We start from the raw sequence: 17,661 nt of genomic DNA, 5'->3' as shown, positions 1-17,661 counted from the left end.
CTTCTGAATCTTAAATAATGGCAATGTGTAAATTTTGATGCCTGTTTAAAGCTGTTAAGCTGTTGATGAAAGAGTTGAATGTATTTTATGGGATTATTATTATTTGAAAATCCAATATTTGGATAAATGTTTTTTTCATGTTATTTTTCACACTCTCTGTTTGGAAGAGAGGTGTTGATGGATTCTGTCACTTTGTGTCATTTTCATGTGTTTCTGTGTTTGTGTAGGACCCACAGGTGTCGGCTTGAACGAGCTTAAGAGGAAGTTGTTGATCTGTGACCCTCAACACTTCAGTGTGACTATTCCACGTAAGTTTGCTCATCTCACTGAGGTTGAGTCAAACCCTGTGTGTGCATATGTGCCTGTGGTCAAATCCAGAATTAGCTGAGCATCTTCCAGTAGATTCCATTCGTCTTCTTCCAATCTTTCCTCTCTGCTTATTTCTTCTTTCTTATCTGTGTGTATGTGTTTGTCTTATGTGTGAATGTGTGTGTGTTTTATACATTGTTTCCATCATAAGCTTTTTACCAGACCACAGTTTTAGATCTGCTATTTATTGGCAAATGGATTTTAACGTGAATGAAGACACCGTTTGGCCTTCTCCACATGGTGCACAGCAGTTTATAGGTGAGCCAGATGGACCGTGAGACATCAGAAAACAACTGTGAGTGGGTGAAGTATGCCAAAAAAATCTAAATGCCCAAAGAAAACAAATGTGGAGGCAGAATCACTGTGTGTGCAAGTCCACGTTCAACTAAAAAAGGTTTTAAATTACATTATGTGATTATCCTTACAAAACTTAACTTTCCCTCAAGATGTTTTATAGGGCACATTTTGCATAAAATATACAGCATTAAAATTCTACTATCCTATAAAAAGTCAGTCAGGGAATCAAATTATCCCACCCAAACCAAACTTCACATTGTGATTTTCTATTCTTCTTTTTTTCCCCCTATACTTGATCTGAAATGGAAGAGGAAACATTAGAAAGAAGAGGACAGAACTATATAAGATACAGTTTCTTTTTACTGCAAAAAGGTAAAATATTGAAGCAAAAACTTTTTATACACAAACTCTATTTCTGTATTTTGTGAGCAGAACCAGCCTTTATTCTCTAGATGAAAACAAACCCTTCTGGCTGTTAAGTGAGTCCTCTGTATGAATGATGTCGCAGCAGCACCTCATGTTGTAAACATTAAGGTGCTCACAACAATTAAATAAGCAAAAGAAAAGACAGAAATTGACTTTAAAGGTTGACTTTAAAGTATTCATCTTTTTCAGGATTGGTGAGCTACCCCCCTTAAACATTTAGTAATTGGCACTACAGCTATGCTGCCATGTGGATCACACACCTCCCTCTCAGATCGTCTGAATCCATTTGCACCCAAGAAGTCTCTTGTACATCTGTCCACGGAGACAAACACATTGAAAACACATTCACAGAGAAATGTAAGCGCACATGATGCCAGATCAAATTCCGACAACACAGCGCCCCAGTGCACCCTGTGAGTTTTAGCAACAAATCAAAATAACCACTTAAGGTGAAGGATGTTTAGCTTACTTGTTCCAGTTAAGTTTTCACAGTGTGTGACAGTGCTTGTGTTGTTTGAGCAATGAAGGTTCTGTCTACGACACACTGAAGGAGCAGATCTCAGGCAGCAGGCTGGTACTGTCAAGGCCTGAGCGGGTGGTTCTCCTGTGTAATTGTCAGCTTTTCATAGTCTGGCTGAGAAGCTCCAAATAATGGAGGAAATTGTGTTTTTCTACCTCTGAAGACATGCCATTCCACTGCTTCACAAATTGGCACCAAGCTACTCTTTCTCCTTTCTTTCTCAGTTTATTTCTCACTTTCTTTCTGTCTTTTTCTGTCTCTTTCCCCCCTCTTCCTCCTCCCTCTTTCTCCTTTTACGGACCTAACGACAGCCTGCCATAATTCTGAACACCATCCAGTCCTTCTGCAAACGACTGGCTCTCCACACTTTGCCAGCATTTTTTAGGTTTTTGCAGCTCTGAGATGTCCCCAAGCCAGCTTGTTGGGACAAATAAATCTTTTTGATTTATACATTGAAGCGGGGCAGTGGCATTAGTAATTGTGTAGTTACCATCTGGGGCTTGGAGGGAAACTGCGACATGAGTTTGAGGAAATATGAGGTCCGCTGATATTAATTGCTGTGTTTGTTACATGCTGTGCTACATAATGGATGTGTCCCTGTAGAAGTCTGACACATGAAATGTCCCTGGTATTAAAATCCCATTGTGGGGCCTTTTTTTTCCACAAGGCCTGTTAATTGTTCTCAAATGTGACCTGTGACGCTGAGTTTAATAGAGCCCAGACAGTTTGATTCTGACCCATATAGAAGATGTATGGCACAAGTCCTGGCTCTCATTCAGAGGAAAGAGACTCGGAAAGTATCTCATCTCACTCTTTTTTAATGTTTGATTCCTGCCAATGGACACATGGATGTGTTTAACACTTGCTGTTGTTTCGGATTAAGCCCGAAAGCATTACCCCTTTTTGTTAATTTGAAAACCGGAGCTGGGGAGACCACCGGCTTGTGGCCCCGGTTAAGCTTTGGGGTTTTTTTCTCTCTCTCTCTCTTCTTGTCGCTGTAAAATGTAAACCAGCCGTCTAAGAAACACAAGGAGCATTGCAATAAGCCATTAGAGCAGGGGGTTAAACATTTTGATTCCAGTCCAAGCTTACTGATATTTTCCATGATTTGAGAATGAACGGATGCACATTCTTTTGTTGCACTGTAATTATTTTCTGTGCCACAAAGCAGATGCCAAAATAATGCATGGTGGATGGTGTTGGTCTAACTATGGAGAGGCCGTTTGGCACTGTGTCTTACACGTTTCTCAATGAGAAGGTATAAGTATATGTTATCTTATAACAAGGCTGTTCTGGCCTTCTCCTTGTGTTTTTCCTACTGTTGTCTGGGGTTGATGACAGAAAGTCATTGATCTTCGTCAGTGTCTTCCCCACCACTGCTGGATTTATGGCTGTCTTTCCTTTCAAGCGAGTGACATATTGTATAAATCACAACACTGGTTTTCCATGAACCCTGTAGATCAGTCTGGACCTTATAAAATAAAGGCACTGGTCCACTACGAGGGCACAGCCTCAACACATGCTGACGAAAAGAAAGACTCAGAGGAGAGTAAAGCAGAACTTGGCAGTTTTGGTTGCAGGTGATAAAAGTTTAATAGTTTGTTTTGGAGCAGCTCAGAGTGTCTGACGGGTGTACACCTCTCCCCTCTGACCTTTGAAGCGCTCCTGAAACGAGCCAGAGTGTGAGTCGACCTCTTGACCCTTACAAATCCACCGGCACTGCCTGCTCACGTCCTCTCCACGTGCCGCCCCCACCACCCATTTTACAGCAAGGCTTTATGGTTTATGGCCAAGTAAATGTAGAGACTTGATGTTAATGAGAGCTCCCAAACTCAATTACCTTACAGCGGCTAACACTGGCGGCTAACGCCACAGCTTCTGTTCCTACAGGCACTGCAGCCACATTACAAGAGACAAATTTAATAAGACACAGTAAACCTCTGCTGAATGTCAGTTAAGTGTCTGAGTTTAGTGCTGCAGCACTACAGGTTGTGTATTTTATAGCGCTATTACACAATAATATATACAAGGGTTGGCATGGCCCAGCGCGCTATGTTTCAGACTTCCAGCGATGTTAATAAGGGGCTCAGTTCAGATGGTTTCTGCCTCAACAGTGAGTCAGACAGTCTGGGTTTGAGGTAATCACTCTTTCTCCTCCTCTCTCTCAGACACCAGTCGGGCCAAGAAGAACCAGGAAAGCGACGGCGTGGAGTACCACTTCATCTCCAAAAATCTTTTTGAGACGGACATCCACAACAACAAGTAGGCACAACTGTGATGGGTATAAGTAGAGAAGCAAACAGAACCAACGCACTGTACAAAGATTCAGCAGACAGACTACAGACAGTAATGATAACAATACTTACAACTTTAAAAGCCTGAAAACTGCATGTGTTGCACTTTGTGAACAATAAATTTCCATTGTAGACTGGGGGCACACAGCAAAGTTTAAACAAGTCAAAAGAAGGTCACACAACTCCTCTTCCATGTGCTGTGGTTATTCCTCCACTCTGCAAATATGTCCATTTCACCAAGTATCTTCTGTCTCTTTCCAAAATAAATTATCTTATTTCAAGATTTTTCTATTCTAAAATGTAATGTGAATTGTCACAGGTTGGTAATCATGCAAAATACTACACTGAATATCATATGTTTTAAGAAAGCAAGTTGATAGAAATTACTTGGCAAGATGACCTCATGACCTCCTTGATCCCAGTTAATCTTAATTACTGATAATTTATCAATAGTGGGACTTTTACTATTTCACACAATGGGGTTAAAAAGTCAAAATATTTTAAGACTAAAGTTTTTACAAGAAAAAAAAAAGGATATTATAAGAATAAAGACATGATGAATGATGTAGGATGAAAAAAGAGGGGTTTATTTCTCAAGAATAAAGTGTTGTACATTAATCTTTTCTTTATGCCATGAATGTGTTCTGATCTCTTCACTCTTTGGCTCAGATGTCGCCTAACAAACCTCCAACAGGTGTTCCAGCAAATCCGTCTGTTTATGGACTCACTATGTAACTGGGTTCACTTCATTTTCAGTGTCTTAAAATCTATGATAATAAGTTGCCTGTTGTTGGAATCTATAACGTAAGGTTACCCACATTCCATCCACCCCCACCTCTCTAACCTAACTACAATGGAGGAGACATCCCATAATATTACAACTGAGGAATATAGTCTTTTGGCATTTCAAAGTCTAATGAAAAACCCTGTTTAGAATGTGTGATATCTGAGACCCCTCACCCTAATGAAAACAACAGAATCCCTCTCTATCTGTGCTCTGAACCACAAGAGGCGGTGCAGCAGTGAGGACAGCAGTCTGACTGGTCCAGTACTTGCTGCCACTGTTCAGACACAGCCTCCCTGCTGTCGTCTGTGTGTCTCTGTAACCGAGTGTGAGCTGGTGTTGACAGGGCCCGGCCCTGTGTTGGTAACAGATCTCCAGACGCTGGCCCCAAGGTCTCCTGTCTCTGCTTCCTCCTCTCCTCAGGCGCTCTCTCTGACTCCAGCCACACCACGGCCCGCCTTGACATTTGTGGCCAACAAATTGAAATGCAAGTTGTAATAGTCACAAGAATGATTGATGCCTTTCTGCCGGTCTCACACGAGCTAAAGGGGGAAAAAAGATATACTGTAGGGTGCATATGCACAACATTTATGCACGGCAAACACACACACACACATACATGCTGCATATGACATACTGTCAAAGGAAGTCTGTGCTGGTGGGTGCATACTGAGTGTCAGAGCATGCAGAGAGGAGAAGGGAAAGGGGGGCTGTATATTTAGGCCATGTTGCGGTGTAGGTCGAGGCATGCAATGTTTTTCAGGGAGTCGGAGGGGTGAGTGACAGGGCTGTGATGTGGGGTGGATGCGTGGGACACTCCACACTGAAATTACAAGGCAGCAGAGTAGACGAGGGGTGAGATGAACTTGTTTGCGTTATGCCTCATTGCATGCAGCAGAAACAATGCGCTGTGTGCGTAAATAAAAGGTCTCTGAATTGGGGCCACAACAACGTGTGTTTAGCCTGAACAACTTTCCCAAGGGAAGCCCTGTTCTGTGTCAAAATGGCAACAATCCATACTCTCAGTATAGCAAAACCTCCACTGGCATGCTTTACTGTAATCTATATACCTTCTCCTCTGAGGACAAACAGCACAGAATACTGCAAGGTGTGAGTTTTTAAACACAGGCTACTGTAAGCTCTTAAATGAATTTCCCATAACGGAACATGAGGTTTGTTGAGATTTAAGTACACGAAGCTGAGCAAAACTTTCTTACATGAGCAATTACCATAAAACTTTCTTTTTACATGGCATTGGTCACACTGAGGCAGTCATTCTGTCCGACACTCGTCATGAGCAGACTGCAAGCATACCACGCCGTCCTATTAGCTTCAAATTCTTTCCACGTCGTTACTCTGCTCGCTGCCTTTTTTCCTCCTTGTTTTCAGCTAAAAATACACTGGTGGTTTTCTTTTTTTTCTTTCGTGACATCTGATTGGTGTGAAAGGGGGAAGATTATCTGGTGGAAAAGAGTTTGCTTGCTTGTACCCATGCAGTTGCTTACTGGACTGAAATCCTGGTGGATTGAAGGAGCTTTGTGGTCTTTCTGGAACAAACAGGTGTTAGTGATTGAAAGGTTAGCATAGGAGATTATATAAAAACATGCTGAGCCAAAGTGTCTGGTTTTTAAGTTCTGCTAGAGAATGCTATCTTCTGATCTGTCAGCGGTTGAAAGAGTAATCCTCCTGTCTCTGTGGATTTGTAGGTTTTTATATATCATTATTTCTAAAATAAATCTCAGGAGTGTGCTGACACAGTCGACCAGATTAGGACAGGATTCTAATGTTACTCCCAAGGGACATTAGTGTGCATTAGACACTAAGCACTGCACAAAAATGATGAAAAAATGTGTTTTCTTGCTTAACAACACTTCTCTCTCACCAATCTCTTTCCATCTCACCTCTCAGGTTCATCGAATACGGCGAGTACAAAGGGAATTACTACGGGACAAGCTTAGACTCGATACGCTCCGTCCTCTCCAAGAACAAAGTGTGCCTATTGGATGTCCAGCCTCATGTGAGTGACACAAACCCTTCCTCTGGATCCCTCACTTTGCATCTCATTATTCCATCATCCCTCACTTCCCTATATTTTTAGCCCTTTGGCACCTCTGCCCCCACCTATCTCAGAAGCAGATCTTTCTTCTCTGGCTTTTTCCCGAGGCCTTGGCTGCTTACCGGGTTACCAAAAGCAGGTTTTTAAAGGGGGCATTTTGAGGGAGCAATTACCACTAATTTCCTCTATTTGAAGATTTCCTCTTTGGCTTATGTGTCGTGGGTGGTGGTGATCAGACCCTACACAAATGGCCAGCTTGTCGCTGAGCCCCAGCAAACCCCTGAGCACAATTCCCATCAATCCAGGGCCAGGCCCGTATCGTCCAGCTCCTGCCCCACCAGCTCCTCTCTGTTTGTTTTTGCTCAGTGGATAATGACACACAGGCACAAATACACCATTATATAGATTAGCCTGGCATGTTCTCAAACCTCCATGGCCTGAGCTGCAATGAAAGTCAGCCCAGAGCCCTCAGCTACAGAGTGTGAGAAAACGTCTATGGAAGCTTACGTGGGTGTATGTACATTTACTTATGTGCTTTTTTGTTTTTTGGCATGCTTTTGTGGTGTGGTGGGATAAGCCAGTAGTTGTTCCCCCTACCTTTACCATGAGCCCATTCTCCAAACTGACTCATGGATCACATCAGTGGTAGTGTCAAAGCATGTCATTGCTTATTGCTCCCATCTTAACTTACAGAGCAACTGATGACAGAGGCTACGATGAACACCTCCCAGTGGTTCCTCTCCTGTCCCTCCCTTAGGTTTTTATCTACCTTCCTATCAGTTGTGGGTTTTGATCCACTGCCAATTAGCACAGTGAGAAGCCCTGATCGTGGTGCCAGAGCCAGAAGGGGGCCTAAAGCTTGACGCCACCACTAACCAAATCTGACGTCTCTTACCTCTGGAGGACCAGGTTCATGGTGTTTTTTCATGCAGTTGTCACCAGAAAGAGACAAGAAGGGCAGACAGATGTGGACAGAAATGTATCTTCCACTATCTTCTAAAACTGTCACATACACTATACAGGCACAGGCCTGTTATTTGTTCCATCCACCCATACATTATACCAGGGGCTCCCAACCTTTTTGGGTTGTGACCAGTTAAAATGCAGCAACCCATTGTCACGAGATGTGACCAGTTAGAATAGTTTTTGCTCCTAGGTTCAATTTATTGCTTATTTTTTCGACCAACAGTTCAAAATAAAAGTATATTCAATTTACAATAAGATCAAATAGAGGGAAAACAGCAAGTGTTCACATTTGAGATACTGGAACCAGAAAATTATCTAAAGGTTGTCACTTAATTTTGAATCAATCACATAATTGACTATAATCTTTGGTTCCTTCATTTAATGACTGACTGACATTTGGGGAGTCTCCAGTCCATCCAGCTGGGAATCCCTGCATTAAGTACACCACACCATCTCCTCATTTTATACACCTCATGATTATGAAATTGATAAATGTACATTGAATAACTTTTACATTCTTTTTTATCACTGTCCTCCCCTCCTTGTTGCTAGATGATAACGCCTCGCACTCTTCCTCAGCTTTTACATTCACATTTGTTCTCTCTTGTCTCTGTTTAGACGATAAAGCACCTGCGGACGGCAGAGTTTAAACCCTTTGTAGTGTTTGTGAAGCCTCCGACAGTTGAGAGATTGAGAGAGACCAGGAAGAACGCCAAGATCATATCAGGCAAAGACGACAAGGGATCCGCCAAGTCATTCACGGTAAGATAATGTCTAGAGAGGAGAACGTTTACTTCTCGCACAGAATCACATTGATCAACATAATATGTTGTTTACAGTGATTTAAAGTGCTTGAAGCACCAGATGGGTCAGGTTTGCTTTGCTATGCTATTCAGATTAGATTAAGTTAGATGAATGTTTAATGAACCCTTTGAGGAAATTACAGCAGAAAATAACAGGATACAGTGAATAAGGGGTATATTAAGTAAGGATAAAAAGGATTATTGAACATATAGCCAAAGACAAAAGGCTTCCACACATAATGAAATACAGTTTATTTATTAAGTGTCTACTATCACAAACTGTAAACATGCCATAATCTTTTTACATTGCAAGAAAGTAATGGCTCTCAGGATGTAGCTGGTGAACACATTTGGATGAGAGTGTTATACTGTAGAAACACATGGCTTTACACCTAACAGATTAGCAGCACAAGAAATAACAGAAACACTATCTGGACCCTGTGCGTACATTATGTGTGTATGTGTGTGTGTGTGTGTGTGTGAGTGAGTGTGAGAGTGAGTGATGAGGTCATCCTTTACACACCTTTATCCCAGCCCAGCAGGGACGCAGATGAAACCAATTAGCCAGTGCTCTGTGCTGCTGTGAAGCTGATGGGTAGGGAAGAGGAGCAGGGCGGGGGGGCGACTGAAGGTGGATGATGGTTTTACCAGACCCATCGGGCCCAGCGCTTGCTTGCTCACTCGCTTGCTCGCGTGTCTGGATCACTACGGGCAACATTAAGGCTGAAATCCTGGTCAGTGACACACCGGGGATGGCCTGATGTGATGCCAAGGGGTGAGAAACATGAGGAGAGAGGGAAGCTGAGAAAGAAAGACATAGCTGTCAAAGAGATGGAGACTGACTGACCACAGGCCTGTGCTGAAGTTCAGAGGAGTGAAGTAAGGGAACAGCGGAGGAGGTGGACTGTGATTTGCAGGTGCAGCAGGATGGGCAAAGTGTAAAAAAATTGACATTTATCAACAATAATCCCCACCTCCAACTCACTTGCTTTTCCTTGTCCTTCACCCGCTTTACCCCTAAGCAGAGCTCAGTTAGCCAAATGTTTCCACATCCATAGTGATTAATTCAGTGTCTTAGTCAATTTGAATTACAAACCCTAAGTGGGCAAAAAAACTTCAGTTATCATGAAATATTGGAAAATATGAGAATAGGTTGCCACAGCAGAAATAACATTTAAACTTGTAAAACTAAGTTTTACTGTTTAACAAATTTTTCTTCACTGTCAGGATGGTAACCATCTTAAAGACCCCCCCAAAAAAACCTCTTGAAAAGCTTTACATCTTCAGTGACCTCATGCTGCACAAAAGGTCTCAGCTATTAACGTCACCACAAATTTTTGAACTTTCCTTTCACACCGTGCTTCGAGCTGGAGGTAGCCACTGGAGACTTTTTCTATGATAAGCAGTAAATCCCTCACAAGGGGCATGATGGGATGCCCTGTCATGAAAGACAGAAAGGCAGTGAGCAAGGCAAAGTTCAAATAAGTGCACTCCAACTAGGAAGAGACTGAAAACATTGGCAGATAACTAGTGACACCTGAGACTAGTTTACAGTGCAGTTTGTTTACTCCTGGAATAACAATAAGACGCAGCTCTGGCACAGATTGATGCAAGAACAGTGAAAGCAACAGGAAACTGTATTTGGATTGACAGTCAGAATTGATTCAAATTTTACCTGGTCCATAATGGGGTTGACTTGGAGAGACCTAAATGGAGAGAGAGCAGCAGAAAGACCAGCAGCAGCATGATATACCATCACTTAACAAGCTGCAGCAGTTGATGAGAGCAACAACATGTCAATATGTCATTTTTCTTAACCTTCACAGTTCACACACTAGACACACTGACTGTAAAACTGGATTTAGATCATTTTAATTTATTTCACTATCTTATTATTACAGATAGTAAGTTATCTAAACTTATATTGGTGAGTCAGTATGACACAGCTCTGCTGATTCTCAGACACACCAATGTGCTGTCACATATAAAGTACAGTACAGCGTGCAGCTAGGTCACAGCTGAAGGTCAGCTGAGGCTCCGAGCATCCCGTAGATATTTTACCTCGCTGTCAAACTTTTAAAACCTTGAGACAGACACAAAGTCAGCTTGCATTATTCTCGTGGTGAAATATTATTTTGCCTCCGTCTGCTCCTCGTTTCACAGCAGGGTTCCAGAGAACAATGAGCTTTAGTTGTCAGAAACAGGGTGATTGCTAACAATCCGTTGCAGTTGCTTTTATTACTGACTGTCCCTTTATTAGCTTCTGCTGTTCTCTCAAGTAATACAAATACACCTCTATAAAACTGTATGACAGGGAGGCATATTTCAGCCAGGTAACAAACCAGGTTCTGTGTAAAGGTTCATGTACACTGACAGGGCCTAAGCCACAACAGATTTGCTATTAAAGGCTCTGCAAAAGAAGCTGTTGTTGGGTGAGTCGTCTCAGACATAGTCTATCCACCGCCAGCTGTATTTCTGTCAGAGAGACAGGTCTGCTTTAATGATAAAGGCTGAGGAACAGTCGTCTCATTGTTTCAGCAGAGCAGGCTGACTTTAGCCCCATTGTTTGAGCTGGAGACCATTCAGAGGAGGTTTTCAAAAAAAAAGTGATGTAGAAACAAGCAAAAACAGGCTGATGAAATTCATATATTAGGTCAGTAATGGGCTGCAAATGTCACATTATGAAAAATTACCACAATCATTTAAAACTGATTTGTAAAGATCAGTTTGGATTTCGACACTTATTTAAATAGAGAATACAGGTGTGTTTTATTGGCATCAATAAATCAGATTTCACGCTGAGGACATGGTGTGTGTGTGTGGTGTTTTAAAAGATGATACCTGATGCTGCTTTGTGCCACTGAAGTGTTGAAAAGGTTTATAGTCCCATAAGGGGATTTTTCCTTTTTAGACAGAATTTACACAAAAACAGTCTCAGTAAAATCACAAATCTAATAAATACAATAAGGAACAGTAAAAAATACAAGCCATAAAAACATTATATCGATTAAAACCTGTAGCAAGAAGAAACATCAGTGGTAAAACCAAACTGAGAGTCGATAGCCTCATATTGTGCAATGAAAACAGCCATTTATCTGTGCTAGAACAAAGTACTTAAACAGGCACAAGACACTACATCATTTCATGTGGAAATTAAGCAATCTAATGGCAGTGGGGATAAATGAGTCCCCGGTGCTTTTCTTCTCGAGTTTGGCCCTCCAGAAGTGGCATCAGCTCAAACTGCCCTCTGAGGAGAGCGATCCAGCACGGATCACTGGATGCCAAAGAATATCCACTCACTCCTACTTGCCCAGCTTTCCATTTGCCTCTTTTACCTTCATTATATTCATCTTTCTGCCCTTTTTATTTCATCCTACATCTATCTTGTTATTCTTTTTTTCACTTAGTTTTCTGATTCTCTTTCCATCTCTCTACCCAGCTCGCTGTCCCCTAAGCAGCTTCCTGCTGTGATTAATGTTCTTTTACCTGGAATGGCCTAACTAGAGACAGACTCAGAGACTCGCTGGTGGACATGGAAACATCACACACACAAAGCAGTGCACAGTCTTCCAGGTTTATTTAGTTGCCAGGACAGGTCAGAGGGGTTGTCTTGCTGGCGCTGGACACAGTGGTCATCTGTAAGTCCTGGTCCAACAGTGGAAGTCCTGCAGGGGCTTTGGTCCAGATGACAGAGAATATAGTCCCACAGTGGAACAGTTTCCTCCACAAGCCAACAAACCTTCTGCCTTCCCTGAGCCGTCTTTGAGTCTCAGTCTGTTCTCTTCCTGTCATCCTCCGAGACACAGGCTGATAAAACCATCTCATGTTGCTAACAAAAGACAACCGAGCGTGAGATGGCATGGTTGGTTTCTGCAAGGTAGATACACGCTAGACAGCCGGGCAAAAAAAGCAGACAGGGCTTTTGCTAAGTGTCACAGGGAATGAGTTTTTATATTTAGCTGCGCAGCTAATCCATTATGAAGCGGAAAACCACCAGAAACATTGTGAAGTAACTCCTGGCTGGAAGGATCGTCTCTAAAAACTGAGCCGTTTAGGAGTTTTCAGCTTTAACAGGGTGTGTTTATGTGCGTACACATCATGCGCACACACTCAGCTCCGTCCTGCATGTTTGTGGGTGCGGGAGCATGTGTGTGTTTGAGTTTCTGTGCATGAATGTGCATCTGTGTGTATTTATAATTGTGTGTTTGGCAGAGGGATTCATATAAAACCATATCTGTCCAGAAATCTAAAGTTGAGTGTTCCCAGTAAAAGCATAAGGCTAAATCAGTGCAGCCACTTTAGCCGTGCTGCTGCGCTGAGGGCAGGATCGGCCAGGGCCCACACAGCTGAAACCAGAAAGCCTCAGAGGGACCACCACGGAGAGATACCTGGGCTCTTTCAGAATACTCTATCTATGAATACAGGAGCCCCAGATAGGCAATGTTTACTCCCAACCTGATAAAAATATGTTATTTGGCTATCCCTCACAGTTAACACGTGGTTTTATTCTTTACACTGGACATCTGATTTGCATATTGAGTTGGAAAAGCCTCCATGTCAGCATGCAAAGATCTTATTCAGCTCTTGTCCTCATGCTCTTTTAGCTCATGGATTAACCCACTGGAATAACAATCTGTCTTGACATTAGCCTATACACAAACCCAAAGATTCAACACAACAACCTGTATAATATTAAAAATCAGACATGTCTAATGCAAAGTATTTCTGATTTCTCCGACTTTAAAAGTTGTCTAATGCGTTCTTAGCCTGAGCACATGAACTGAAAAAAAACAAATACACTGTAGATGTGATAGCCTTGTTGACTCCTTCTAGCTATCTTTGTATCCATACTGTGTAGCCATTGTTTGGCAAGACACAAATAAAGGTAAGGTTACGTAACCCTTCAATATAACTGTCCCTCACTCTGTCCCAAAAAAGGATGTCATTTCATCCAGTCCTGATGTGCGAAATAAATAAATATTAAGCAAAGTAATCACAGACTGTAAACACTGAATGAAAGAGATGCTGTAGTTTGTTAGAATAACAACTTCTTCATTTCAAAACACAGTACTGCACTGTTGCCATTGGCAACTGTGCACAGGACAGGAAACACAGGCTTGAATTTGTCCGTTATAGCAGCCTCAGGAGAAGTGAGTGGAAGATGTAGCATAGATTCATCCGACGACATTGTACTGTAATTATAGATGTGGTCTTATGTCTTGGCTGTAAGGTTCCAAGCCGAGTCCCAAGTCCGAGTCCTGAACTTTATGTATCAAGTCCCACACTAGCCATTATGGGCCATTCACCAAGTGCCAGTTTAAAGTTTCCCTTGTAAATTAATTAATCAGAAATAATATCTGCGTTTTAAAATAAACACAAATTATGATTGCTGATCGTTTCTGATCCATGTTTTTACATCTGAAAATTTTTTTTTACATTTTGTCTGTCTGCTGGTCGGCACTGTCAAACACACCTTTCCCCCCTGCTAGTGCTATATCATTGGCCAATGTCAGGCTTCAAAGTAATGTGTGTTCATTGTCAGGAGAATCTCAGGTCAGTCAGAGCACATTTAGCTTAGAGAAATCTTTGCACACCTAAAGCTCAGTTTGTGTGGATAGGGCAGGCTGTGCAGCAGCACTGTCCCCAGGCTGTCATTTCCCCATCATACATATAAAATCCAGACTAGCAATAATGTATGTTTTACATGTCTATCTTCTGTAAATTATGGTTATGTTTTATCCTCTGCTTATTTTGAGGATATTTTATTTTCTTTGTGAATTGGATAACTGTGTGTACTCCGTGAAGGAAATGATGAAAATTCCTTGAGGTCAGATTGTTGTATAGAGAGGTTTTAGTGCGTGGTCAGTGCCAGGGTTATGTGTGGGTACCATGTCTCTGGGAGGTTATAACGGGCTCCGTACGGGCCACTTTATGTTTATTTGCGTGTTCAAGGCCGTGTAATTTGTGTTTACAATATGTGAATTATCTCTCCTCTTGTTTACTGTGGCTGGTGTTTTCTCCTCGTAGCAGAAGGGCAGCCTGAAGTGAACTGCTTTTCATGGTTTGTGTCTCTTTTTCACCTCCATCGTTTTCTCTCCTCTCTGTTCTCACATGCAGGAGGACGACTTTCAGGAGATGGTGAAAACTGCCCAGTCGATGGAGACTCAGTACGGTCATCTGTTTGAGAAGGTCATCGTGAACGATGACCTCTCGGCGGCCTTCAGTGAGCTGCGGTTGGCACTAAAGAAAGTGGAGACTGAGACTCACTGGGTTCCAGTCAGCTGGACTCACTCCTGAGACCCACACTTACTGTAAAAGGAAAAAAGGGAAGGGCTTTGACAAAAATATGCAGGTTTTTTATCTTTTTTATATCTGCTGCGGCTGGTGTTGGGGGGATAACGGGAATAAAACAAGACAGCGCCAGACTGCTGTGTCGCCATACCTGAGGTGCACAGAGCTAAAAATAAGCTTTTGCCTGGGATCAGGTCGGATTTAGACCTCAGCTGCGGTCTGGATGTGAATCTCCAGGTCTGACCAGATCTGACAGGGTTGAGGCTTAGGGCGTCCGTCCAGAATATGGGCCTTGGACACTGAACCGGGTCTCAGTCTGGGTCACACAACCATGGCCACGAGTTGGAGCTCTTTAGTCCAAACCAGAATGTGGAACGAGCCTGGACCATCATAGCACCAGCAGTCCTGCCAGCACATCAGCAACCTTGCCAACCAGGACTCCTTTAGTGTGTTTATAACATTAGACCATTAGAAACCAAAGGGATTGACATATTTCTTCTTGGTTGGCAACTTACATGTATAAGTTGTCCACCAACTTCTGTAAGAGAACAGAACCTCTGAGGGGGAAATGGGTGAAAGGAAAAACATACTTGCCTTCTGTCTTACTTCTTCTGTGCTTCTAAAATGCTTCCATGACTGTTACCCCAAACAAAACATTGTCAGGTACACTCTCAAGAAAGGGCAATAAGTGTAATTTTATTTAAGAGAAATTAATATATTTTCTAAAATGTTCCATTTTTGTTTTTGTTTTTTGGCATATCTTTTATATACATATCTTGACTCTTAGAGAAACCCACTCTTAACTGTAGCCTCCTCTCTGACAGCTTTTTACGCCAGAGACATCTCCTCTTTCAGTCAAGTGTTTTGATTTCATCACCCTAGTCTAGTTTTCCCCCTACAAAGCACATAAAGAGCTATTTTATTTAGGTGTTATATATTCCATTTAGGAGCATTTTGAAAAGCCACCCTTCATATGAAGGTGCCCAGCATAACAGCTTTGCCATTTAAAGTCCCAGAACTGGACACTCTTGGCCGTCTGCTAGAAGAAAATGTTCACAATTCTGTTTTATTAGGGTGGAGGCTCTATTTTTATTCACATAAAAATGGCTTCAGCAAGGCTGCTAATAGTGGGTCCATAGCACACTTCCAGGATTTTAATTTAGAGAAATGCTAAGTAGCCGCTCCTGACTTTATGAGCATTAGAAGTTTATTGCTAATTTGAGTCTCCCATTCCCAGTCTAACTTACTCGTTTTTTACTCTGTACTTTTCCTTTTTAAGCTTCTATCATAGCATTATTTAACTCTAAATTCTGGGAGACTGATTTTAAAAGCAGCTAGTTATTAATCATGGCTCTATCATTGTCATTAACATTATTACAGCCCTTGTAGATCAGTGGTTCTTTGCTGCTAATGTAGTGAAAGCCTGTTGAAGAGAGTTATTTTACAGATTTAAAATGCAACATTTTGGGAAGTATGTGTCTATACATACATTGAGTATGGAGCTGTAAAGCCATGTGGTGACTAGCTTAGCTTTGCATGACTGGAAACGGGGGGAAACAGCTAGTCTGGCTCTTCAAAGGTACATCTAAAGTTATGATTTTATGAACTTGTTTCTGTTTATGAAAAAGACACATGTTCATTTGGGAGCTTTAGAGAGCTTGTAGAAATATTTTTAAACCTTCCCACTCCTTCCAATCTTTACACTAAACTAAGCTAATTACCTCCTGGCTCTAGCTCCATACTTAACATAGAGGTATGAGAGTAAACATTCTTCTTTTCACTTTGAAAAATTGACTACTTTACTGGCTGATATGTCCAGCTCAAGTTACTTTTGCCCAAATTCATCATCATGTGCATTTATGTTATCTTTTACCACAGAATATTCCATTTATAAATTTGATTTCTGTCCACTTTTTAAAAAGGGTTATGAGAGTTTATGCTGTTCAGTAATGATAACACACTTTTCAAAGGGACTTTAACACCCCTCACCCCTTTATTTAGCTCCTTGGTTTTGTTATCATCACATTAAGTTCCCTTTTTACATGTTTTTTTTTTACTTGTTGATCTCCTCATATCTGACCCCCCAGCCATCCATCTTGTTGATTCAAATCAGATTTGTACAGTCTCCAGAAAATATTTGTAATTTCTTGCTGTAAATGAAATGCTGTTTATGAGGCAAGGCGTATGAATTTACATTATTCTTGATAACTGCTACATTTTATATTAAAGGAAATCCAACTAAACGTGTATTTCCAAGGCATACATTTTATTTCATTCATGGCTTTAACAGGGCAAAGAGCAGTCACCAGTGATGTGTGAGATGGAATGGCATGAGAGGAATACCTACCCCGTTTTTCTGGGACTTGTGCCCCCAAGTGCCATTCACATCTATCTTTGTTCAGTTTAGAGAAAAATTTTCCAGCAACATCTTTCAGCTGCTCCACAGAAGTTCACTCCAAAGTGTCCAGTTGTATAAACAGAGCTGACACCTTTCATCTTGTAAATGACAGCACTTGGGAGTGTTAAGTATAAGTTGCTGGCTGTTTTTCTCACCTATGGACCATTACAGCTGAATTTGGTTTTGACTGTATCAGAGTATTTTGCCCCACAATGCAATAGCATGAATTAATGAAATGACAAATTGTTATTTGGTTCCGTGTGGCCCAGTTGGCCTGTGCCTCTACGATCTGACCCATTAAATAAAGATGGAAAGTCAGAAAAACATCCTTAAGAACTGTATTCATGAAAAAAATAACTCTTAGTCTGTCAAAATAGATTTTCAAACAACATTTACCACGCATTTTAAATAAACTTCTTGAAAACTGGTAAAAGAAAATGCTAACTAAGAGAAGTTT

General features: G+C 41.6%; 1 protein-coding gene across 6 annotated transcripts in view; it reads left to right on the top strand.

The window, feature by feature from the left end:
• Positions 1–17,055, top strand: part of mpp7a (MAGUK p55 scaffold protein 7a) — a 128,714-nt gene extending 111,659 nt beyond the window's left edge. For all 6 annotated transcript variants that reach the window (XM_018698211.2, XM_051066597.1, XM_051066599.1 and 3 more), the window contains 5 exons: positions 228–308; positions 3,781–3,874; positions 6,599–6,707; positions 8,331–8,474; positions 14,633–17,055. In XM_018698211.2, coding sequence (XP_018553727.1) covers positions 228–308; positions 3,781–3,874; positions 6,599–6,707; positions 8,331–8,474; positions 14,633–14,812 — 608 coding nt within the window. In that variant the 3' untranslated portion in view covers positions 14,813–17,055. The remainder of the gene's footprint in view (positions 1–227; positions 309–3,780; positions 3,875–6,598; positions 6,708–8,330; positions 8,475–14,632) is intronic.
• The last annotated feature ends 606 nt before the right edge of the window (positions 17,056–17,661 follow it).

Source organism: Lates calcarifer, linkage group LG24 (genome assembly GCF_001640805.2).
Source record: "Lates calcarifer isolate ASB-BC8 linkage group LG24, TLL_Latcal_v3, whole genome shotgun sequence".
NCBI classification, from domain to species: Eukaryota; Metazoa; Chordata; class Actinopteri; family Centropomidae; genus Lates; species Lates calcarifer.
Note: the sequence above shows the minus strand (reverse complement) of the source record. Positions and strands in the feature narration are given on the sequence as shown.